Raw genomic sequence first — 25,653 nt, 5'->3', positions numbered from 1 at the left:
TCCGTGTGATTTCTCTGAGAACCAGCCGGCTGCACCAAGCTGGCAGGGAGGCTTCCGATGGAAAAGAAGCAGTAGGATCCAGTGAACCGTGTCAGATACATTTTTGTGTAAATATAGCTAATGATCATCATCTTAATAAAAACACCAGGGGAACAAGAGACAAAAAGAGGGACACTGAACAATATTTAGAGACCAAGCTTTCCTCAACTTCCTAGCTGATGTTTACCTCTGTCATTTTATCATTCCCACCAATCAAGGAAATGAAACGCCCGCTCATTTGAAAACAGCCTGAGAGTACACCAATGTACAATGTAAGTCTACATTCTTGATGGATTCATTATTGCCAAATGAAGGTGTCATTGCCAACAGAGTGAGTCTCAACTTGGGCAGTGGGGACCACATACCTGTCCTTGTCAGGTGCTCAACTTTCAAAAGAGGAAGGAGTCCCCTGCCCAGCTCAAGGGATTTGAGCCCACTCATCACACACCTTTATGGGACAATAAGTCACCCTGGGCCTCACTCCAGGTGGCTGTCTTGTACTTAGTGATACTTAAAGAAAACTCAATCAGGCCAAATAACATGATAGAGGTTTGCTGGAAGACCATGTAGTCCAGCCACCCCTGGAAGCCAGCTAAGAATTTTTGTGCATTAAGCAATACCATCTCTCTAGTTAAACTGCCTTTTTCCAGGATGGGTTTAAAGAAGATTCCATACAGTATTAAGTTGGTCAAAAAGTTAGTTTGAATTTTTCCATCAGATGTTATAGAAAAGCCTGAACTAACTTTTTGGCCAACCCAATAGATGTTGACTGTTTCACTCCTAAGTCCCCTCTTTTTCTTATTAGCCATCCACCTGTTTGAACTGTTTAAGTAAATTCAGTTTGCTTAAACACCAGCATACGGACTGGGTACTGCGGACCTGGTCCATAGCTCTTTCTATAGACCTGATCAAGGAGCCATTCTGTGGTCTCATCCAGCTGACCAAGTCATTTGCTTGTTTCTGTGGGGCTGACCCTGTCACCTCTTTGTGTAGGATACTTAGAAATCTGAGAGCCAGATGTCCCTGGGGGTCCAGTGGTTAAGAATCCACCTGCCAATCCACAGGACATGGGTTCTATCCATGGTCGGGGAAGATCCCACATGCCTCAGGGCAACTGAGCCTGTGTGCAACGCGACTACTGAAGTCCATGAGCCCTAGAGCCCATGCTCTGCAGCAAGAGAAGCCATCACAATGAGAAGGCTGTGCACTGCAACTAGAGAACAGTCCCTGCTCACTGCAACTAGAGAAGGCCCACGCACAGAAACAAAGACCCAGCACAGTCTAAATAAATATATAAAATAACTAAATATTAAAGGAAAGAAAGAAAGAAAGCTGAGAGTCAAATATTTCCCAAACACACCAGACCTAGGTCTCACCAGCTTCCCTCTCATCTCTTTGTCATGTTTCCCTGACATACTCTTTTAACAGTTGGACTTTTCTAGCAGTTGGGTTTTTCCAGCATGTCCTCACTAGCTCTAGCCATTGCCTCCTGTGGGAGATAAATGAAACCAGGTGGAAAGTCACCAAGCTGTGACATTTAGGTTAGAAATCTGGTCAAAGTGAAAAATAAAATCTTTGACCTTCCCAGCCTGCTTACATTTAACCACACACGTGTGCTCTTGGAAGCTATAATTAGGTCCAGCCAGTAGTGCACAACATTAGTTACAGAGTCCCATGTCTGAGAGCGGGGTGATCATCCACAGTTAAATTCTGAGGTAAATAGAGAAACCAAACTAATGGAGGTCACTAGGAAGTTCCAGGGTTTTGGAAAAAAGCTTTAAAACTAGAGGTTACTCTGTGAAATGACAAAAACAAGTCATCATGCCAATTTTTTCCTTTTCTTTTTTGTTCTCCAAACAAAAAGTCTACATTTAACCTACCCAAATGATCAATCACTGGGTAAAAACCAAGAGCTGGGACAAGAACAGCAGTGAAACACCTCTCAGGAATCCAGGGAATCTGCTGTATAAAGCAACATGGATTGGTTTTTTAGATAAATGAGCATTAGAAGCAATTTGGCTTAAACAAAAAAACAAACACACAACAGATTTCTTATATTTCTGCCCACGTAGAAGGCAGACTAGATCTAGGATTCAGGAAACTTAGTCTTGAGGAAATAATTTTCAATTTGGAAGTCAATTTTTGCCATGTCCTCACAAGGGTCACCAGATACAGGGTCTGTTTTTAGCTGCCATTCAGCCGGTTCTGGGGTGCTCACCTTTGCCCTCCACATTAGCCAGAGCTTAAAAACATCGACGTGGCGTCCGCACTGCAAGGCCTTGTCTCCAGTGTCGTAGGACAGGTCGTAGTGTTTATCTTGTTGGAAGAGGTAGGAGGCATGCATCTGGTTGCAGCTCTGCATCAATCCCTAGAAGAGAAGAGAAAAGCTAGGAAACCCTGTGCTTAGTTGCTCAGTCATGTCTGACTCTTTGTGACCCCACGAACTGTAGCCAGCCAGGCTCTCTGTCCATTGGGATTCTCCAGGCAAGAATACTGGAGTGGGTTGCCATTTCCTCCTCCAAGGGATCTTCCTGACCCAGGTCTCCTGCACTGCAGGCAGATTTTTTACCATCTGAGTCACCAGGGAAGCCCTTAGGAAACTCTCTACTGATTTTATGTGTTCTATTGGGTTTACATTGTGATGGAAATTATTAAGAAAAATATATAAGAAAGAGGAGCTGAATATCCTGGAGAAAGAAAACAGTAAGAATTAAATGAGAAAAAAAGTGAGACAAGTATCTGAGAGGGATAGACTGTTGTGATAGGTCAGTTCTATGGGAAAAAGTGGCTTAGGGTCAGCTATTACCAGAGGTTAACATCAGGGCATATTTATTCTTTTACTCTCCTTTTTAAGAGAAGGCATTTATCTTTTTTTTTTCAATTCGTTGATTATTTCTGCTTAAGCTTCACAATACCCTTTATCGTGGCTGGTTATTAATAATTCCCATTTCACAGATGAGATTGAACGTCAAAAACTTTATGTAAGCCACTCTGTAGCTTTTACCTAGAAATGGAACAGTTGGTATGTAAATCCAGCTCAGGTGAATTTCAGTGAGAAGGCATTTTTTTTTTTTTAATCACAATCAGAGTATAATGTTCACTGGGAGGATGTCTTGATGTTCTGGTTTTGCTTAATCAAACTATTTTGAAAACTTTTTGGTTTTATAAAATATCATTAGTGTGATTCTCCTACTGTTTCACTCATATTGAGTTCAAGTACTTTACCATTTAGCTGTAAGGGTTTGAGTTCTTTACGGAAATCACAGTTTTTAGGACAATTCATTGTGGTGGTGGTGGTTTAGTTGTTAAGTCGTATCCAACTCTTTGCAACCCCATGGACTGTAGCCTGTCAGGCTCCTCTGTCCATGGGATTTCCCAGGCAAGAATACTGGAGTGTGTTCCCATTTCCTCTTTCAGGGGATCTTCCTGACCCAGGGGTGGAACTCCCACCACCTGCTTGGCAGGAGGATTTTTTATCACTGAGTCACCTGGGAAACCCAGTACAATTCACTGCTATTACCTTAAGATGCTAAAATCTAAAAAATAAAGACATCGGTACTCTGAGGTCTTCAAAACAGTGACTCTTTCAGATGGCATGCTCCTCTCTCAAGAGGGATAGAGTTTGGGCACCGTGTTTTCATGCTCACTTGCTTACGGTAGTTACAGTAGAAAGTTTCATTGTCAATGACCATTAATTTACCCTGGCACCACAAGCTAACTATGGAAAATGGGTGGCAAAGTGATTGAACTATTTCAAAGACCAGTGAATGAATCATGCTCTCTGACTAAAACAGCATCGTCAGCCTCCTTACCACATTGCAATTTGTCACGAACCACAGGAAGTCTTTGACGCTTTGGTTATCTACAGTGTAATTGTAATTTTACAGAAGCTTTGACATTGACTTTTCCCTTTGTGACTCATGACAAGAGAAGAAAAGACTAAACTGTGATCACTTGGTTGAAGTTAGAAGTGAGAGCCCCTTCTGAAAGTTCTCCAAACTAAAATGAAAATGCAGCTAAAATTTGGTCTAGATCCTGAAAGACCAGACTAGGTCCCCAGATGGTAATAACAGATTTGGGCTCAGTCTTGTAGTCTGGACATCATATTTGGTGGAATTCATTAAGTTATTTGTTTGAGAGTGGGAGAAATTCAATACAATGTAATTATATTAGAGCAGTAGAATGACATTGAATTGGACTCGAAAACCAATAAGACTAAAAACTGCAATAGGTGAATCTATTTTGTTTCATGGTCACAGACACTTGGCACCATTTTCCCCCCAGCCATGCAAGCTCACGGCTAGGTGCCTTCAATCCTAAGGGAGACCACCCAGGGAGTGTGGAATGATGGATAGACCAGCCCAGCTTCTACTGGGATAGGAAAAGCAACTCAGAGCACGTGACCTCTAAAAGGTAAGACAGCACCAGTCTCCTTGTACAAAAGGACAAGTAGAAGTCAGATAAAAAGGTGAGATCATATCCTGATCCTGAGCCATTATATTCCAAACTATTTAAAATACATGAATAGCTTCTGGCTGTAAAAGAGCTGCTGTCAAAAAATTCCCCTGATCAAATAAACTTCAGAAACCGTCATAAATATCATTTTTTTCAGATATTTATAAAATATATCAGCAATAAAAGGTTCAGATACTCCCTGAAATTATGAAACTTGTTTTCAACTCTTTAAGCTAATATATTCCAAGTTTTTTTTTAAACCAAGAACTCTCCTTTTTTTTTTTTTTTTAAACAAATCAGAGAATATCATCTGATAGCATGGTATTATTCCTTGGACCTCTATAAAAGAAATGTTATGAACTCTCGGATTTCAAAGGGATCCTAGAGCTGTTCATCTTTTTTGGTCATGCCACAAGGCAATTTCTTGGAACCCTAGTTCCAAGAAATTGAAACCTTGCCCCTTGCAGTGGAAGCGTGGAGTCCTAACCCTGGACCTCCAGATCAGTTCCTATTCCTGCCCCTTCTATCTTTCCATCCTCTTTCTAACAAGCGCTTGTCCAATCTCCACTCAGTCAGCTCCCCTGATGATGAATTTATTCCTACATAAGTCATTCATTACCTGTTGGGCAGCTTAATTTTTAGAAAAGCATTCCTTTTATTGACCCCAAGTCAGACTTCAAATCGTGGTTATTGTGATTCTGTCATCAAAGCCGTACCATCCAATGTGACTAACCCAGCTCCCTGAAGCCTTAAATAAAAAGCAAATCTCTCCAACCTGAGTCATTTATGTTGTGAAGGCTGCTTTCCTCTCAGCCCTTTAAGTTAAACTCTTTTTAGATTAGATTAAACATCTTTAGTTCTTTCAACTACCTCTGTTCATGTTGATTAATGTTCCTCACTATTGGAGGTCTTGCTTGATGGGGTCTCCTATACGATTAGATGCTAACCTGAGCAAACTACTCCAAGTGTGATTTAACCAGAGGCCAGTGGGGGACTGCCACCTTCCTCACCCTGAAACTCCATTTCTTTCAATCCCATGACTAATTTTTGAATGGTATTTCTCTCTTGACCCACTGTTGACCCTGCAGCAGAGTACAACCTAATGTCCTATGCCTTTTTCACAAGCACAATAATTCAGCCACACATGGAACATGACTGTCTCGTCTAGTCAGGATATAACCGTCTTATAGTTGGACGTAAGAGCAGGGCCTTACAGCTATCCTCATTCACAATTTCCCCTACTGTGGATGTGGCTCACTGTTCCATTCTGTAAAATGATCTTAATTTTGTCACTACACACGTTACTGTATCCAATCCCAAGTGCAGATGTGGCCACGAGTGAGGAAAGACATACCTCTTCTCTAACCAGGAGAGCAGAGCACTGCAAAGGAACGCCCATCATCTTATGTGGATTCCAGGTCACAGAGTTGGCCCTAAAGGAAACAAATCAGGTGAAGACGGTGGCACCCATGACAGGCTCAGACGACCCCTTGTGAGGGCTCAGGTTTTTTGGCACTGTTTCTCAGACGCCAGCATGACGCTAACTTACAAAACAAGAGGGGGACCCTTCAAAATCTAAAACCTTTCCTTTGTCTACAAAGAGAGCAGGTGAAGGCTGGTATCTCTCTTCAGCTCCATGGTGGTCTGAGAGCTCTGATGACTGGGACCAGCCTGTCCAGGGTCCCTCCTTTGGCCACCACAGAGCAGGGCACCAGGGGGTACCTCATGTGCCTTCAGTGTTCCCGTCTCTGACCCAACTGTAGCGCCCTGGAGCTCAGAGCAATGGCTCATTTTGCTGCTGAATTTTGTTCTTTTCCCAATCTAGTTCCTCCTTCTTTCCACTCGATTGATGACTAAATGTTTCAAATGTGTTCTTTTACAATAGTTAGCTCATATCCTGCTTCCATCTCTTCTCTCATCCACAGATATCCTTTTGGACTGCAGGGAAGATACACTGTGGCTCCCATGGCAGCTTTCAGCCTATTTGTTCCAACACCCTTGGTAAGCAGGATACTCTCTCACCAGTCACAGTGATGCTCAGCTCAGGGGGTTATGTTGTTTGAAACTCCTAAACCACAATCCTGATTCAGAGTCCTTTAATAATAAAAACTGCTATTATTATTTTAATCTGGATATATTGTCTTACCTGATACTTGGTTTCCATTTCATCCTCCACAGGGTATCATAGTTATTTTCTAGTTCTGCTTACACATCTCTCCTCTTCCTTTTGCCTCCAAAATTCCAAACTGTGGGGTATGGCTCATGGTGTCCCCACACTAGATCCCAGGCTGGAGTCCTGTCAGTTTCCTGAACCACTTTTCATCACACCAAAGTCTGTTTAGTTCTCAGAAAATTCTATTCTCATGATCTTGGGTCTCCTGGTGCTATTTCCTCTTCCTGGAATGTCACCTCCTATGGCTTTAGTTAGTTACATCCTATTGATACTTAATCTTTTAAGGCCAATCAAGTATCATCTCTGCCAAGTTTTGCAGCTTCTTTCAACTTCTCTCCTTCTCACTCACCGTGTTGCTCAACCCTCTTCCTCCTCCAGTTCCCGGGAGAGCAGCAGCTCATTCCCATGAGTCTCTGCGCCTGTCTCTGAGAGACCGAGGCATCCTCGAGGAGGAGACTCGGGAACGTGACCTTGGCGCCAACAGACTCATAGGAGGAAGGAGAGAAGCAGGACAACACGAAGCGGCTCCTCCACAGGGTTGAGCAGTACTGGCCCTCCTCCTGCTGAGTGACAGACGGGGCTCACCCCACCCCCAGCACTCAAGGTGTGAGGACCTTGGGAAGAAATGAGATGCCAGGAAAGATCCCATTCCTCTAGTTGATGAATGGCGGTCAGCAGCTGGCCAGTCAGGGAACATTTACTGGCCTGGGGATCTTATCTGAATCGATGAATAGTCTGGCTCATTGTCTGGTCTTTCTTTAGCTTTGACACTGGCTGTCAGGTATATTGGAAGTGAGGAAAGAAGCCAAGCTAGTTCATGGCCCGATGGGATGGCTCTGCCCCTGGACAGAGGACTGAAAGACTTCGTGAATAATAAAGAAACAGGTATCGAAAAGCCCCTTCCAGGAAAACAGCTCTTTGCTCTTTAGAATGAAACTGGAGTCAAGAAACCTGGGCTCTGAGCAGTAGGTAAATTTTGGTTAAGGGAGGGGAGCTCAGGAGCCAGACAGTCTGAGTTTGCATCCAGGTTCTATCACTTGCTAGCTGTGTGACCTTGAGCAGGTTACTTAACCTCTCTGTGCCTAGACTCCCTTGTCTACAAAAGGAGAATAATAGGAAATTGTTTGGGACCTCCTTGTGGTCCAGTGGTTAAGAATTCACCTTGCAATGCAGGGGATGTCGGTTCAATCTCTGGTCGGAGAAGTAAGATCCCACATGCCATGGAGCAACTAAGTCTATGCGCTGCGACCACTGAGCCTGCGTGCAACTAGAGAGCCTGAGCTCTGCAACAAAAGACCTGGTGCGCCACATGCAAATACGACTCAACGCAGTCTAATAACTAAATGTTAAAAGATAATAAATCACTTGGGTAAAGTGCTTATAACCGTATCCAACACAAAAAACAGTAAATAAGCCTGGCTCTTGCTACTAAGTTCAACTCTATCATTTGGAGCTTTGTGACCCTGGGCATATGTACACAGCCATTCGGTATTTCTATACTATTCTATAGCTGGATGCCCAATACTGACAAAATGCAGCTTTATCAGTAATGACACCAAATGGAGAAGAAAATAGCTGTTTTCCACGTTTCTGAATGAGGGTGTTTACTTCTACACAGCGGCCCATTTGTCTTTTTAGACTAGAAGCTGTCAAGCCCCCCACCGACTGGTCCCTGAATTCTCTCAGAGGGGCTGCCTCATAAAAATGCAAAAAGATGCAGTGATTCAACGACACGGCATTAGTTCATGTGAGAAATGTTGGCAGTTTGTGAAAAGCAGCCTCAAGTTCATTTCAAAATGTTTTGCCTTGAGATGTTATTTCTCTGTGACTTTCAGTAAGTTTATAGAGAGCTGAGCCCCCTAGGGCTGTTGGGAGACATTTCTCAGTGCCTGCCTGTGCACACCAAGCTCAGAAGATCCCAAACGAACTAGCCCCCTCCTCATCCTTCTAGATCTCTTCTCTCTCTTTTATTCTGGACCTCAATTCTTTGCACCCCTTTTCCTCCCAAGCATTTAGCTCTCAAACCTTAGTGGTGTGGTTTCATTCTCTTTCTTTCCTCTCCTATATCACTCTTTGCAGTTTTTTTTTTTTTTTTTAAAGTTCTGTATAAAGTGCTTTATTCTGTAGTACTTTGGTGCTCAATTTGCATGTGTGTGTATGTGGATGATATATGAGAATCACTCAGAAATTTTTCAGCATTCACGTGCTAACTACATTTACTATTTCCTATGTGGCAGGCAATGCTCTAATTGATTCAAATGGATTAATTTATCTAATCCATGTAGCCCTGTGATTTACACACTGTCATTGTACCAGTTTCATAGATGGAGTGACATCTTGCCCAAGAGCACATAGCTAGCAAGTGGGATTCAAGCCATTGCTTGTCCACAGGGTCCTTGCTCTAACACTGACCTAATGCTACAGGTATCCACTGAAAACCATGGAGAGTCTGAAATGTTTCCTTTTGGGGTGTGACTGGCATGCTGCTGCTAAGTCGCTTCAGTCGTGTCCGACTCTGTGCGACCCCATAGATGGCAGCCCACCAGGCTCCCCCGTCCCTGGGATTCTCCAGGCAAGAACACTGGAGTGGGTTGCCATTTCCTTCTCCAATGCATGCATGCATGCTAAGTTGATTCAGTCATGTTTGACTCTGTGCAACCCCTTGGGCAGCAGCCCACCAGGCTCCTCTGTCCCTGGGATTCTCCAGGCAAGAACACTGGAGTGGGTTGCCATTGCCTTCTCCAACCTGTTACCTAGATGCCAGTAAAAAATGGAAATGTCCTGGTGGTGGTTTAGTCACCAAGCCTTGTCCGACTCTTGTGCATATGCATATTGAAAAACTTCCCCAGGCCGCTATGATATGCTCCCAGCACAATGGTGCTCGATTTCTGATGTAACATTTGAAAAAAGTGTTTTATATACTACAAGCTCATGTTAGCTCGATGAAAGACATCTCCCCAAAAATGTCCCTCACTCTCTTCAACATGATATGCAAAACTGTAAAATCTGTCAGGGAGGACACTCTCTGGAATTTCTAAAAGATTATTAACAGAAAATATAGCAAGGCAAAAAGAGCACTATATATAAATCGTACGTCAGCATTTTGTAACATCTGGCATTCTTAGTGTAACTGGAGTGTGACTTTTCCATTGGATTGGCCAAAAGATTTGTTCAGGTTTTCCATAAGATGTTATAGAAAAACCCAAATGAACTTTCTGGCCAATTCAATACATACACACACACAAAATATTTCAGAAGGAAGTGAAGGAAGCAGAACCACCGGCTTTTTAATAAATTACCCCTGAAGAGCTGGTCTCTGATGATGCATTCTGCTCCAAGAAGCAGCTCTCCTGGGTTCATCTCCTCCTTCCCCTCCACATCTCTGTTTCCTACCCTGAGCATCTCTCCCCTCCACTCCTCCTGCACCTGGTCCTCGTGAAGCCCTCCTCAGTCCTGGCCTCCGCCTCCTCTTGAACCCAGAGTGGCCTTTCCAAAGCACGGGAAATGCCACTCCTCTCTTCAGTTCAGTCAGTTCAGTTCAGTCACTCAGTTGTGTCCGACTCTTTGTGACCCCATGGACTGCAGCACGCCAGGCCTCCCTGTCCATCACCAACTCCTGGAATTTACTCAAACTCATGTCCATTGAGTCAGTGATGCCATCCAACCATCTCATCCTCTGCCATCCCCTTCTCCTCCTGCCTTCAATCTTTCCCAGAATCAGGGTCTTTTCAAATGAGTCAGTTCTTTGCATCAGGTGGCCAAAGGTGGCGTCTCTTCAGGCCCCCACTATGGCTGCTATAGGAGGACCTCTCCAGTGTTTATCCCCAACCCGAGAAACACAAGGGTCTGTATGCACAACAAGGGCTCGAATGGCAGCGATGCTCAGCTCAGGGATTTACCTTCATCTGGACTTGGCTCTGCAGGCAGACCCTCCACTGAGACTCACTGGGCAGGACTTCCGGATCCTCCACTAGCTTCCTGGTCTCTGTCACAAATCTATCTTGGTCTCCAACCAAGTTTGTCTGAACTTTCCCCAAGGACCCTCTCAAACCTCTGTGACCCTGCTCTTCACCTTGACACCCTTCTTCTGCTTCTGCCTGATGAAGCTCCATGCCCCCCTCACCCCAGGGGAAAGGCTTCCCTTCCTTTAATAACCCTGTTTAGAAGGAACAATCTGTCTCTTGAGCCTTTAATTCCTCTGCCTTGACCTGTAATCCATGGTTGACGGCAGTCTCCCTACTAGATTCTAAAACCCTTGAAGACAGGCTTCCTAGCATATAAGACTTTGCATCTTAGGCCCTTGCCTAAGACAGAGGGCCCATAACCAATGAACTGAGTTTCTGAACCTCTGGCCCTTAGGGGTGGGAGTAGGACTAATAATTGGTAAGTTGGCAGGGTCTGTGCTGGAACCTTCAGCTGGGCCAGAAAGTCTCGAAAGTGCCCCACAACAATGGCTTCTTCCAGGTACACAGCAGCCTGCTGCCAGGAGGGATTAAAGAAAGGTCTGTTGACAATGCCCAGGAGTGCCAGGTCTCCTGGCACCCTCTTAGCTGTCCCATCCCTAAATAGCTTGACAGTGTTATCAGAGAAGAAAGGTGCTTTCTGAGAAAGGCAGGCCCCTAGGTGCTCGTGGCATTTTGTAATGAGGACAGCACTCTGGGATCCCTGTGACCAGGGGGCCACCTTGGGATCTGGGGGACAGGAATTCACGGAATTCACTCATTTTAGAGTGAGTCCTCGTGCTTGGAAAGTGGGTATGGCAACCCACTCCAGTGTTCTTGCCTGGAGAATCCCATGGACAGAGGAGCCTGGTGGGCTACAATCCATAGGTTGCAAAGAGTGAGACACGACTGAAGCAACTCAGCACACATGCATGCAAGTGAGGCAAATTTCTTTCCTAGAAGTGTGTCCACGCAGATTTCCCTTGGCCCTAACATCTTCTTCATCAAAGAAAGTGAGCCTTTGGTTGATAAGTCACCCAGATGGATTCTCTCAGGTCAATGGATGGCTGGGGAGGGTCCACTCAAAGCAGAACAATGGTCCCTCATTTTTTTTTTTTTTGGCAGCACCGTGCGGTACACAGAATCTTAGCTCCCCAGGGATTGAACCTGTGTCCCCCTTCCATGGAAGCGTGGAGTCTTAACCACTGGACCATCAGGGAAGTCCTGACAGTCCCTCATTTTTAAAAAGGACTTCTTTGGCTGTTTCCACTTAGTAGATTTACTTCCAACACCGCTTCAAGAATTCCAGCCACTAGAGAGGACTCTGTGTTCCATAACGAATGTTCTAAGCTTTGCTCTTAAATAAGAGTCTTCAGTACAAAGGCGCGTGGGTGTTTATTTTTCCAAAGCCCAGAGTATGTGATTTAGTGAGCTTTCAGGTAGTCATTGGTGGAGGGCACCCTTGGCTGGCTGTCAGCACTTGGAACCACAGCTGGCATAAAAGGTATAGAAACAGCCTCTCACATTCTGTGCTGGTCAGTTTAAGGGGACTCAACGATGAGAAGGTTCTGTACACAGGCCAATTCTTCTGATAGCATGTCATCTGAATTTTTGTTCCGATCTTCTGAACAAGCACCTTCTGGATGGTTTTCTTTTCTTCATTCTCTTTTCCTGTTTAGTTCACTCCTTCTTTAGCTTCTAGTTCCAGGCAGATCTTCACAACAAGAAGGAATTCCGATCAACTAACCAGAAGCAGAGACCTAAAGCTGGCTCCCCCTGGGAAGAGGCCAGGCCAATCCTCACCCACTTACACCTGAACAGGCACCTGCAGTCAGAATGTGGGCAGCAGACTGGGGGACCTGGTCCTTGGCTGGTCTGTCTCGAGTCTTCTCCAGCCCTCCTTCTGCTCATGAGGCAGGGTGCCCCAGACTCTTCAGTCATCCCACGCCCTCCTTCCCCACCCATGCGCTCTCTGCGTGTGGGTAGGCCTGGATATCACACAGCACACCCTGTCCATTCGTTCTGGCCCGGCTGCCCTGTGTGATTGGTGCGCTCAGATGTTTTCAAGCCCTGTCAGTCTCCTCATCTTGGTACAGAAATTGTGCCGAGATGTCCAGAGGGAGAGCCGGGGGAAGCTTCCCCTTGACAACACCTGGCTACTTGGCTGGGCACAGTGGGCATTTGGCAGTCCTGGATGAATCCAAGCTTTCTCAGTTGCCTGGCATGTCAGGCTCCCTGCTATCCTTGACCTGCCACGTTGTGATGGGAGAACTGGGAACTCTGAGCTCCCTCTGCATAGGGGCAGGAACCGAAGCCTGAGACCAATTCTGCATTCTGTGATTCTTTTTCTTTTTCCTTTGGCCCTGAGTAGGCTTTATGCTAATCAAATATCAGCTCCTTTGTGCTTTGCAGCTTTTTCTCAGTGGTCTCCTTCTTAGTCTCCTAAGTAAAGGTGACTGCAGGAGCCATCAGAACTCACCAGAAAGAACCATTATGGAGATGAAGCCATCAGGCGATGTTATCACAAGCAGGTTTCACTTTAAGTCAATGGACCACGTTAAACCACAAACCCCTCTTTCAACACTGATAAATTACAAGGTGCTTCTTTGCATCACAAAATTATTAATTGGTTTCTTTAAAGCAGTGGTTATTGTCCTCTAGTGAGAGCGACCTCTCTCCCCACAGAAAACAGTGGCCTGCATGAAGCTTTTAACAATTTTGATAGTTGTTGGTTCTGAGACCCCAGGAAGGTCATTCCTGAGTACTCTGGTCAAGCATGGAGGCCAGTTGGGAATCTCTATGATCTCTGTGTTTGAGAGACATATGACTTGGGTCACTTGGATAGGATCTGATGTCTCTGCTGTCTACACAAAATACTCATGCATTTATGACCACACAAGGCAAAGCACATGAGCACGGAGAGAATGGGTTCACCTGTACACCAACACTTCTTGGACATTGGGTGTAATTTGCTTTTCATATATAGCTTTCACATGGTACATTGTTAAGGAGAAAAATGTACGTACCTCTCCACGCCGCTCAGTTTCCACTTGTGTTTCCGAGACATCAGTAATCCCCCACCCCAAGCTGCCTGGAAAAAGAAGGGCATACAAAGCAAAGGCAGTGTTTTTTCATTGCCTGGATTTCTAGCGTTTGGTATCTTTCAAAACAGTAAGCATTGCATGGAGTGAAAGTTACAGCCTCAACCCCAGATAACTTGGGGATTGGCACTAGACTTCCAAAGGTTAACTTGGGGGGCTATTCTAAGGTCTCAAGCTCCACCCCACTTTTATATGGGTGTCAGAAGCAAAACACTTCCTCAGTCTGCAGGAAAAGGAGAAAGAACCTTCCCAATCCATCAGTGCTATGCTTAGTCCTATGGAAGCCCATCATTTCAGAACTACAAGTGCTAATATCTCCACAGTTTAGACTAAAAATGATAAATTAAAACCCTTTAAACAACTTTCACATTGCAAGGAAAACTCTTTCTGACAACTCTGAGTGCATATTATTAATATAAAGCCAAAATGACCTAAGCCAGTCTACTCAACAACGTAAGTCTCTTGCACCGGCATGGAAAGCAACTTATGCTTCCTTCGTTGATAAAGCCTCACAATGGAAAACCCATCAGCTGAACCAAGCATGGTGCTTAGTGACGATGTGGCATTGATTTCTGATCTCATCATGGGTCGTTAGCAGTTTTCAGAGAGTTGCTGATCATTGAGCCACACTTTGAGTCATGTTGGTCTAAATTTAAATTCCATTAGTTTGTCCTTCTAAAAGTTGACATCTGTTTTCATTTGAAAATGTCTTGATGAGTGCTCTCCATTATTTCTTGGTGTGACTAACTGTGGAGTCAAAACGTCTCATATACGGCCTATCTTACTAGCTGACCATACATTGGAAATTTGGTGACTCATATTTCCTAGCAAGTTGTCAAATCTATTTTCCTCCTCAGTTATACTAGTTTCTGACTTGAGTTGAATTTTTTATCCACTGGACCTCCTAGATAAATGAAATTCCTATTTACTCTTTCGATCATTCTCATAAGGAAGGAAGCTTTGCGTGTACGTGACTCTGTATTTGCATGTGTGAGACTGTGTGCATGTGTGTTTGCATGTGTGTGACTGTGTGTATGTGTGTGTGTGTATTTGCATGTATGAGACTGTGTGCATTTGTGTTTGCATGTGTGTGACTGTGTGTATCTTTGTGTGTGTGTGTTTGCATGTGTGTGACTGTGTGTGTGTGTGTTTGCATGTGTGTGACTGTGTGTATGTGTGTGTGTGTGTTTGCATGTGTGTGACTGTGTGTGTTCCTCTGTGGACATTATGACCCAATGAACCAAGAACTAAGTGCTCAGCTCAGGTCCTGGTCCCAGAAATAAGAATATTATCCTGTTGGGGAAGTTAAGGCATAATCAGCCTCAGATTGCTTACAGCGCATGTCGTGTAGTGTGTGAGTCATGTACTACATTGTCTCTGCGATCTTTAAAAGCTCATCTATCATCATTCTGGGAATAAACGCCTAAAGTGAAAAAAAAAAATAGAATACATTTCATTCCATGAGCTCCAGGCGCAAAATGTGCGAGAACATTTCAGTGGTGGTCCCTCTAGAATACTTACATCCACGTGCATCCAGATCTTATACTTTTTGCAAATGTCAGCAACCGCTAACAGGGGGTCAAATGCTCCATACACAGTGGTCCCAGCCGTGGCGCTCACAAGGAAAGGGACAAACCCCTGTGCAAATGAGAAAGCCCCAAAGAATGTAAACCAGCAATCCAAGGATTCTTTTAAAAAGCTGATTTTAAAAGGTGGACATTCTCCTCCTATCTTACACATCTGTCTTTTTGGAACCACCAGAAGGGTTTTGACGATAACTTGGAGGCTAGTAGGAATGACGTTCGCCCTCCAGATCTGAGTTCTTCAGGCCATTCCGTTGGCTCTGCCAGTTGCCTTATGAGAACAGGCACTCCAGTTCTCAGAAGAGGCTGCACTGGACCCAGGGGTGAGTAAACTTGGTGGTGCCCACAAACCTTCGGTATATTCTAAGGAGAGTTTCTGACCTTCCCCCCTACCCACCCACCCACTTACTTTCCTAGTCTTTCTTTTTCATAGCAGGGTCTCTGAACATAATAGAGCGAGCAGACAAAAGGACAAAGGGAAGGAACTCCTACCAGCCCATTATTCCTCGCTGGAAAAATCCCTAGATAACTTATTTGGAGTCTCAGAGGATTCACTTGGGAGTAAACAATAAGCCACGATTTTACCCATCTAAGTTGTCTGGCCATGGATAAATGAAAACTGATAGAAATAATAGGCTGCTGATGAAAAATGGCCAAAGAATGTCACTCAGTCGTGTCCGACTCTTTGTGACTCCACGGCCTGTAGCCCGTCAGGCCTCTCAGTCCACGGAATTCTCCAGGCAACTGGAGTGGGCAGCCATTCCCTTCTCCAGGGGATCTTCCCGACCCAGGGATGGAACTCGGGTTTCCTGCATCACAGGCAGACTCGTTAATGTCTGAGCCACCAGGGAAGACCAAATGAAAGCTGATAGAAATAATAGGCTGTTGCTGAAAGATGGCTGAAGAATGCCTCAAATAGGGTGAAGAGTTTCTCCATAAAGACACGACAGGCCCTGATGTTACAGAGTCAGTCTTTAGGTGGCAGCAAAGTTTTATGTGGTTACAAGTGGTTCTAGGACCAGAATAAGGGGAAAGGATCCTGCTGCCACTTTGCAGGGGAGGAAAAGGCCTAAGAAAACAAATAATGATTTCTGAGATCCAAATAATAAAATTCATGTGTCATGTTGTTGAACTGGGAACTCTAGATGAGATCTACTAAAAGCTCCAACCTGCAGATCATGAAGGGATGAAAATGACTTTCTAGAGCTTTGGAGGAATTTTCAGCAGGTCTTCAGAACGTGTCACTTCTAAAAAAAAGTACTAAATGGCTTCCTGAAAAATAAGGTGTTTGGAGGGTCAATCATTTCAGTATGTGTCTTGGCAGGAAAACTGTCCCTTTCAAGTAACCACACACAGTAACTCCCATATACTAAATTAGCTTCTAGGGATTTTCCATTTGTGAATGCAGTCTTTCCAGTTTAATGCCAATCCTCATCACACAGGAAGGCAAGTCCACTGGAAGCTGTTACTACCATTGTGTTACTAGAACTGTTAGTGTAACTGTGTTACTAGAACTGTTAGTACCACTGTATATGGTATTTACTCAGTAACTTAGAATTTTTCAAAGTAAAGCCCATCACTCAGAGAAATAGTAATGACTGAATGAAAAAGTCCACTTACTCTTTACAAATACAACAAAAACACTTTCTCTAGTGGATGGAAACAGAAATACACACCCTCAGCTTGTTATGAGCTGCATAAAACTCCCTTCAAAAACTTACTTTTTGTTTGGCTTCAAGGATCCTTCTTTCAAGGTCAGACGGGATCATTTTCCCCCTGAAAGAAGAAGCAAATATATGTTTGCTTTGAATAATTTACTTTGTTGCCTTTACAAAGAGTTGCAAGGGGGTAAAAGTTCAACCTTAAATGATTGGTAATAAGGACCAATTGGAATCATTCCTTGGTTGTTTCCAGAAAGAAAGGCATTTCCTTCAAGTGATGCTGGACTGTCATTTCTGATGTGCTTAGGAGACGCCCGATCCCGCTGTCCACGTGTCTCTCCACTCTGCACAGAGCCTGTTTTATAGGCAATCTCCTTAGTTAGAGCAAACCTGTTCTGGAGTGAGACATTTGGCACTGAAAGCAGATTTAGAAAAAAGATTTGTCTTCCAAATCTTCCAAGAAACAGACCTGCAATTGCACACAGAGATGAAATGCCAAGAAGAGAAAATCCACTCTGAAACATCTGAATGAAAATATTACGTCCAAAGCTACTCAGTTACATTCCGAGAGCTAAAACCACAAAGCAGACCAAGAACTCATGGGCTCAAATGTCAGACAGGCACCTTTCATCTCCATCCTTTCATCCTTTCCTTCCTAAAATAGAAACACATAGTACTTTAGTTACTATAAAACCCTGCTATTGGACTTCTCCAGTGGCCCAGTGGTTAAGAATCCACCTGCCAATGCAGGAACATGAGCTCGATCCCTGGTCCTGGCAGATCCTAATGCCTTGGGGCAACTAAGCCCGGGCGCCACAACTATTGAAGCCCGCAAGCCTAGAGCGATGCTCTGCAATAAGAGAAGCCACCGCAATGAGAAGCCCGTGCACTGCAGCTAGAGAGTAGCCACTGCTCTCTGCAGCTAGAGAAAGCCCTGTGCAACAACGGAGACCCTGCACAGCCAAAATAAATAAATTAGTAATTAAAAAAAAACACTACTATTATAGTAATCAAAGGAGTTGATTTCTACAAGAAGTTAGAGGTGGCTAGATGTGTGGTCTTAGTCAAGTCACTTAATTTCTCTGTGCCTATTATGACCATACCTTAGCGATAATATTACTTATGGAGTTATAAGGGTTATATGAGTTAATAGATGAAAAATTATTTTTAAAAGTGCTTGGCATTTAGGAAGTATTCCAGAAAAGAGAGCTTTGATTGTTGAGGTTTTTATAATGCATTATGGCATTCCTGCCTCAAGACTCTGGAGGGAAAAACCAAGCAAAGGACAGAGTAGCTACCTGTACGTTACTGGAGGCATGAACGATTTTTTTGAACCAAAAGAACTCTTCTGAGGTTTCTACACTGCTAAACTTTTCACATTGGGGTCACTGATCTAGGTTTGTAAAACGCAGCTTGGAAAAATAAGTGATGGGAAGGAGGTTGTCACCTTAAGCAGCTGGGAATGCTACCGGCATCGAGGGGACAGTCAGTGAGGTTTGGAGTGTGCCCTTAGACTCACAGTCTTTTGTGGGGATCCTTGTAATTTTAGGTAGATATCGATCTAGATACAGAGCAAGCCATTAGGCTACTTCATTACAGCTTCTAGTGTTGTCTTGCCTAAGCTTTCCTGACTGAAACATGTTACTTTATTTTAAACTACTTTCCTCACCTGTCTCCATTTTATAAAAGTAATTTGGGCATAGTGGGCATTGTATCTTCCACAATTTTCATTTCAAGCTGACAAAGAAGGTATTACATAATGGTTGGCATGGAAAGCAGAGGTTAGTCCCTCTGCTCTAAAAAGCATGGAGAACCACTGAGTTTTGTGAAGCTATTTTCCAAAGAAGGGCAGTTAACAAACTACTGACCAGAGACCTATGAATGCCATAGGTGTTAGTTTCTGCAAAAATGCCCTGGTCAATAAAGCATTAAAATGCAATTAATTACCTGGCAACGGCAATGGACACATCACCAGTGATTAATCAGTTGGACTGCAGTGAAACAAAGACCATTAAATGTATATTGGGTGCTGAGGGTGTGATTCTAATCTGAGCAGCCCACCTCTGGGGACTTTCTGTGGGACAAGCCTCTGAAGGAGGGACAGAAGGAATGGAGGGGCAGGCTTGTGGCAGGGGTGGGTGGGGGGCGTGGAGAGTTCTGGAAGGCCCTTCACACCCCACATGTCTCCCTACACTTCACAGCTTGGCCTGGGAGCATTCCTGAAAGCTGTGATTTTATTTGCAAAAAGTGGAAACAGAGACACAGAAATAGAGATCAAACATACGGATATCAACGGGGAAGTGCAGGGATGAATGGGGAGATTTGGATCGACATATATACACTATTGATATCACGTTTAAAACAGATAACTAGTGACAACCTACTGTGCAGCACAGGGAACTCTACTCAGTGCTCTGTGGTGACCTAAATGGGAAGGAAATCCCCCAAAGACGGGATATATGTATATGTATAGCTGATTCACTTTGCTGTATAGTAGAAACTAACACAACATTATAAAGCAATTATACACCAATAAAGAAAAGAAAAAGAAAGTTGTGATTTTTCGAACTCTCTTGGATCTCTATGCCAAAACACCTTGCACCACCATGATAAAAACAAAAGGTTCACATTTCAGAGGAAATTCAGGTCTTATATTTACCTTTGAAACTAAGTTTTAAGTACTTTGAAATTGCAAAGGTGCTTTTGTTGATAAACATAAAATTGAGAGGAGATTTTCAGAAACTGTTTGCAAGTCTCAAATGTTACCTAGTCTACCATGACTAACCTCCTCTGCCTTGGAGAGTTCTGGGGAGACTGACTTGACAATTGCTATTTGCTCACTAATCACATCTAGATATTTTGTTAACCCTTGGCAGTAAGATCACACAGAAAAGTCACAGATAGGGAACATCAGAATTGGGAGGGGCCCAAGACCTCATTCTCTTTTTCTCAATGATTGTCTCATTTCTCAAATGAGGAAATAGGATAAGACAGTTGCCTGCGTGACAGCCTAGGATCAGGTAAAGCCTGGCTGAAACGAGAAAGTAAATGCCAAGCTTCCAGAACAAACTCAAAGGGCCAAACATACAGGAAACCTCTTGGCAAATGTTGTTGTCTTTGAAGAAGATAAGATAAATCCTTTGTGATGGCATTTAGCTTTCAAGAATTGGAGGTATCATTCACGCCTGCTAGGAAAGCAGTAATGAACGTATGCATGCAGGCATGATAAGTCGCTTCAGTCATGTCTGACTTTGCGACCCTATGGACTGTAGCCCACCAGGCTCCTCTGCCCATGGGATTTTCCAGGCAAGAATACTGGAGTGGGTTGCCATGCCCTCCTCCAGGGGATCTTCCCCACCCATGGATAGAACACACATCTCTTATGTCTCCTGCATTGGCAGGTGGATCCTTTCCCACTAGCACCACTTGGGAAGCCCAGTGAACATACACTGTATCCATTTCCACACGAAGGCAGGGAGAAGGGACAGCCTTGTCAAGTCATCAAGTCCAAGTGTTTGCTTCTCACAGAGTGGAAAGCTCTGGGTTTTCCCTTAACAGATAGGCTCCAGACTTCTCCAGGCATCCAGCCTTCAAACCTGTATTTGCTTTGTCCACCTGGAACCCAGAGCCTGGCACACTGCAGGTGGCAGATGGACATTTGTCGGAGGTATGTGATTAGAAGGCAAATGTTTCACCCCAGGATAATATTAATATACTCACTTTATCTTGGTGACTGATCAGAAAGCTAGTACGGGAGACTCTGTAGACAAAACTTTTCACCTTTTCAGTGATCTTAGAATTGGATGACTTTGTAAAATTTCGCATGCATAAAAATCATGATGTATGTCTTCAAAATGCATATTCCTTGGCCCTGATCTTAGGGACTTTGATTCAGAAGGTCAGTGATAGGGCCCTGGAATTAATTCATTCTACAAATATTTACTGAAGACTCACTATGTGCCAAACGCTATTAGGGGTGCTGGGGCACCAGGGTAAACAGGCCAGTTTCTACTCTCAGGGCTTACATCCTAACAGAGGAGACAAACAATAACAAGTAAAAAAACATGCATAGCAATCCGCATTTCTAACAAGGAGACTGTGGCACAGGCAGACCTAGGTCCACGTTGAGAAACGTTGCTTTAGAAATGGAAGTTTTATCCTGGCAGGTATTTCCATAATTGTGTAACATACTAGCCAGGCACTTTTCACAGGACCCAGGCTTTTGAGCCATCACAGACGTAGGGCAGCTAGCAGAAGGAAGTCCGGCCATGACTTTGTGCATCCCCATCTGCCCACGTGCTGTGAGGAGGAAGAGAGCCTCCAAACTCCCCAACAGGCTCCTCCGAGGATTAGAAGCTCTCTGGCAGTCCTAGCTTTTCCAGACAAGCATCTTTTCATGCAGGGAAGCTTTAGATGGCAGCTGTTGCATCCTGTATGTCTGGTTTAGAAGTATTTCCATAGCAAAATGTGTATCTTTTACCTTTAGGTATGCAGCAGCCTCTAAGCACCCAGTGAAACAGTGGCTGATGCTCTGCGGTGTTATTCTCTGTTAGGTGCCAGTGTTTAAGAAAAAAAACTGCCATTAAAAGGGAGGACTGTTGAACCAGACTGCTGCTTTGGATGAGGCAGTTTTACATGGAGATTCTTGATTTTGATAGTCTTTTAAAAATGTATATGATGGAGACTTCCCTAGCCATATAGTGGTTAAGACTCCACGCGTCCACTGCAGGGCGCACAGGTTTGCCCCCTGGTTGGGTAACTAAGATTCCACATGCCATGCAGAGTGGCCAAATAAAAAAAATTTTTTTTTTAATTTAAAAAGCAAAATGTGTCAGAATGGGTTAAAAAAACCTAAGCATGAAAAATAAGTATTAAAAAATTCATATGATGCTCTCATATGTATACAGAAGTCAAAACCTTATGTTGTACACGTGACATTTTTATAACTATGATAAACCAAGGTTATCTCAATAAATTAAAAAAATTTTTTAATCCATATGATGCTATTGGGTCAGAAAGCTTGATGAAGTTGCCTGAGCAAAATCCCACACTGCCAGCTAGAGCCATCTGCAGGAAGAATTTTCTCTTTGTGGAAAGAAACAAATGACACAGATTACACTGTGCTATACAGATTCATGGTTATCTTCCCATGGCTGTGAAGGGGAAAACGATCTTACCCAAAGGAGCCCATTACTGGGGAGTGTGACGCTCTGGGCAGGTCACAAATCGGGTGCTTGAGTCTTTGGTGACTCTGCTCATTGACCCTGGTGAACTATAATAATTCTATCAGCCTAAGAGCTGAGAGCTTGGCTCTGTTCACAGAGATTTGTGTGCGAAGAAGAACGCATGCGTGATCCTTCCATTAGAAATTGCCTAATGTTACACCCACTGTTAACAGCAAAAGCCCCCAGCAGTGACAAGGAACTACCAGTTTTAGAAGCAGTCACTGCACTGTGCCTTACTCCTGATCTCCGCCCCTCAGGTCAACTCTGCTGCTGCTGCTGCTGCTACTAAGTCACTTCAGTCGTGTCCAACTCTGTGTGACCCCATAGACAGCAGCCCACCAGGCTCCCCCGTCCCTGGGATTCTCCAGGCAAGAACACTGGAGTGGGTTGCCATTTCCTTCTCCAATGCATGAAAGTGAAAAGTGAAAGTGAAGTTGCTCAGTCATGTCTGACTCTTAGCTACCTCACGGACTGTAGCCTACCAGGCTCCTCCGTCCATGGGATTTTCCAGGCAAGAGCACTGGAGTGGGGTGCCATTGCCTTCTCCACAGGCCAACTCTACAAGAGACTTACTACTGTGTTACAAGGGGGCTAAAAGGTTGACGACTTTTTTGGTCCAAGGCCAACAGGGTATCATGTATATTGGTCAGACATATTTCCTGTGAGGTTTAATAGCAATTTACTAATAATTTAGGTAAGTTAAAGGGAACCCTGAAGGGAGGAGCAAGAAATGGAGAAATCAAAGAAAGTGGAAGAGAATGCTGGAGAGAATTTTCTAAAAGTACCTGAACGTCCATACTGATAACATATAATAGAGACAGACAGATAGACAGACAGAGAGAGAGCAAGAGAGATGGAAAAAGAGAGAAAAAGGAAATTCTTCCTTCTTTTAGCATCATCAATGGATGCTAAACTAGTGAATGAATGTTTTAGGAGGGACATAGTATTTATATATAGTCTCAAAGCATCCCCTGAAATGGCAACCCACTCCAGTGTTCTTGCCTGGAGAATCCCAGGGACGGGGGAGCCTGGTGGGCTTCCGTCTATGGGGTCACACAGAGTCAGACATGACTGAAGTGACTTAGCAGCAGCAGCAAAGTAGAGAACAGTCATTTTACAGTGGAGAGACCTTCCTGGAATTCCTGCCCAAAATGCATTGCCTGAATCTAATCATAAGGAAATGTCAAATAAACCCAAATTAAGAAATATTCTGCAAAATAAATGATCTACACTCATCAAAATATCAATGTCATGATAAACAATGGAAGGATGAGGACAAGTTCCAGATTAAAGGGGACTAAAAAGGTGAAAACTAAGTGTCACCTGTGAACCTGCACAGGAAAAAAAAAAATAGCTCTAAGGGGACAATAGAGGATGAGATATTTGGATGGCATCACTGACTCGATGGACATGAGTTTGCACAAACTCCGGGAGATGGTGAAGGACAGCAATGCCTGGCGTGCTGCAGTCCTTGGGGTGGCAAAGAGTTGGACACAACTGAGTGACTGAACTGAACTGAAAGGATAGGATTGGGACAACTGATGAAATCTGAATAGGGTGGATAGATTAAAGATTAGTCTGCGTCAATGTCAAGTTTCCTGATTTTGGTAACTGGACTATGATGAGGTAAATTAATATCTTTGTTATAAAAAAAAATGCACATTGAACTAGACTTCCCTGTTGATCCAGTTGTTAAAACTCTGCTTCCACAGAAGGAGTCATGGGTTCGATCCCTGGTCAGGGAAATGAGATCCCACATGCTGCACGCCATGGCCAACAAACAAACAAAAACACACACTGACACATTAATGGATAAAGGGAAATGATGTCTGCAAGGAATTCTCAAGTGATTCAGAAAAAATTATATCTATAATATACATATATTAATGTATATAATATTGTAATGATTTCCTGATGGCTCAGTGGTTAAGAATCCACCTGCCAATGCAGGAGACATGGGTCTTATCCCTAGGTCGGGAAGATCCCCTGGAAAAGGAAATGGCAACCCACTCCGTATTCTTGCCTGGGAAATCCCACTGGAGCGAGGAGCCTGGCAGGTGACTGTCCATGGGGTCGCAAAGCGTAGGATATGCTTTAGCAACTAAACAATACTGTAATATTCATTATGTTCAATACATAATATTAATATTAAATTCCATCCACAGAAAGAAACAGAATGGTAAAGCAAGCATATCAGAATGCTAGTGACTGGTGAATTTGGGTGTAGAGTATGTGAGAGTTCTTGTTACTATCGTTGCAATTTTTCTTTGGTTGAAATTATTCAAAAAACTACAAAGTTAAAAAAAAAGCTGGATGAGTAAATGTCTAAGAACTTTTCTAATGCTGAGGGTATCTGAACTGAAATCCACTAGCAGCTGGCCCCTTCCCCTCCTCACCAGCCCTCCTCCCTAAACCTTTCCCCTGCCCTTCCATCACTACTCCTGCTCTCTCCTCTCTGTCTCCTTCCTGTTTTATAACGTAAGATGATTTCAGATTGCTTGTGAGCTCTTCAGAGGCAGTTCCTACATAATTTCAGCCAAAAGAATAAGGAACTCACAGAGGAAATTAAACCTTGGCTATTTTTTCCATTTTTTCCCCATATAATTCACGCTTCATCTCTAGCAGACTCTTCCCTGCGCAGTTAAATATGTCTTAAGCCCCCTTGGGCTTCCTGGGTAGCTCAAACAGTAAAGAATCTGCCCGCAATGTGGGAGATCTGGGTTCAATCCCTGGGTCAGGAAGATCCCCTGGAGAAGGGAATGGCAAACCACTCCAGTACTTTTGCCTGGAGAATCCCATGGACAGAGGAGCCTGGCGGGCTACAGTCCATGGGGTCGCAAAGAGTCAGGCACAACTGAGCGACTTCCATTTTCTTTCACACTTTCTTTTCTTTAAGCCCCCTTCCTCAAAACAACCCAAACCACACCACGCTGGACTCTGTCCAGCTTCCACCCTGCTTCCTCCCCTTCATGGCTCAACCTCTGGAAACATCTGGCTTTTTTCTCCATTTCCTCCTCTCTGCTTACCCTTGAACCCACTGCAAACTGCCTTCCAGTCTCAACCCTCTATTGAAACTGCTCCTGCCAAACTCATCAGCCACCTTCTTATAAGGAAAGCTGAGAGGCAGCTGTTGACCCTCATTTCATCTATTGCTGGCATCTGATGCTGCACCCACTCCACAGGCTTCCCTGGTGGCTCAAACGGTAATCTGTGTACAATACAGGAGACCTAGGTTCAGTCCCTGGGTCGGGAAGATCCCCTGGAGAAGGAAACGGCAACCCACTCCAGTATTCTTGCCTGGAGAACTCCATAGACAGCAGAGCCTGGTGGGCTACAGTCCATGGGGTCACAATGAGTTGGACACGACTGAGCGACTAATCCTTTCAGCTTTCAACCACTTCTAGAAACACTCTCACAGCCCTGGGTCCTGATTCTCCTCCAACAGCTCTGGCTGGCCCTCCTCAGTCTGCATGGC

The 25,653-nt window shown here is 44.0% G+C and overlaps 1 protein-coding gene across 1 annotated transcript in view; it reads right to left on the bottom strand.

The window, feature by feature from the left end:
* Positions 1 to 25,653, bottom strand: part of GAD2 (glutamate decarboxylase 2) — a 67,165-nt gene that overhangs the window by 12,243 nt on the left and 29,269 nt on the right. The window contains exons 9-13 of the mRNA XM_061436047.1: positions 17,014 to 17,068; positions 15,231 to 15,347; positions 13,635 to 13,699; positions 5,849 to 5,927; positions 2,258 to 2,407 (exon numbers count right to left, since the gene is read on the bottom strand). Of these exons, the coding sequence (XP_061292031.1) occupies positions 2,258 to 2,407; positions 5,849 to 5,927; positions 13,635 to 13,699; positions 15,231 to 15,347; positions 17,014 to 17,068 (466 nt within the window). The remainder of the gene's footprint in view (positions 1 to 2,257; positions 2,408 to 5,848; positions 5,928 to 13,634; positions 13,700 to 15,230; positions 15,348 to 17,013; positions 17,069 to 25,653) is intronic.

The sequence above is a fragment of the Bos javanicus genome, chromosome 13 (genome assembly GCF_032452875.1).
Source record: "Bos javanicus breed banteng chromosome 13, ARS-OSU_banteng_1.0, whole genome shotgun sequence".
Lineage (NCBI taxonomy): Eukaryota > Metazoa > Chordata > Mammalia > Artiodactyla > Bovidae > Bos > Bos javanicus.
The sequence above is the reverse complement of the archived record's forward strand: the minus strand, read 5'-3'. Positions and strand labels throughout refer to the sequence as shown.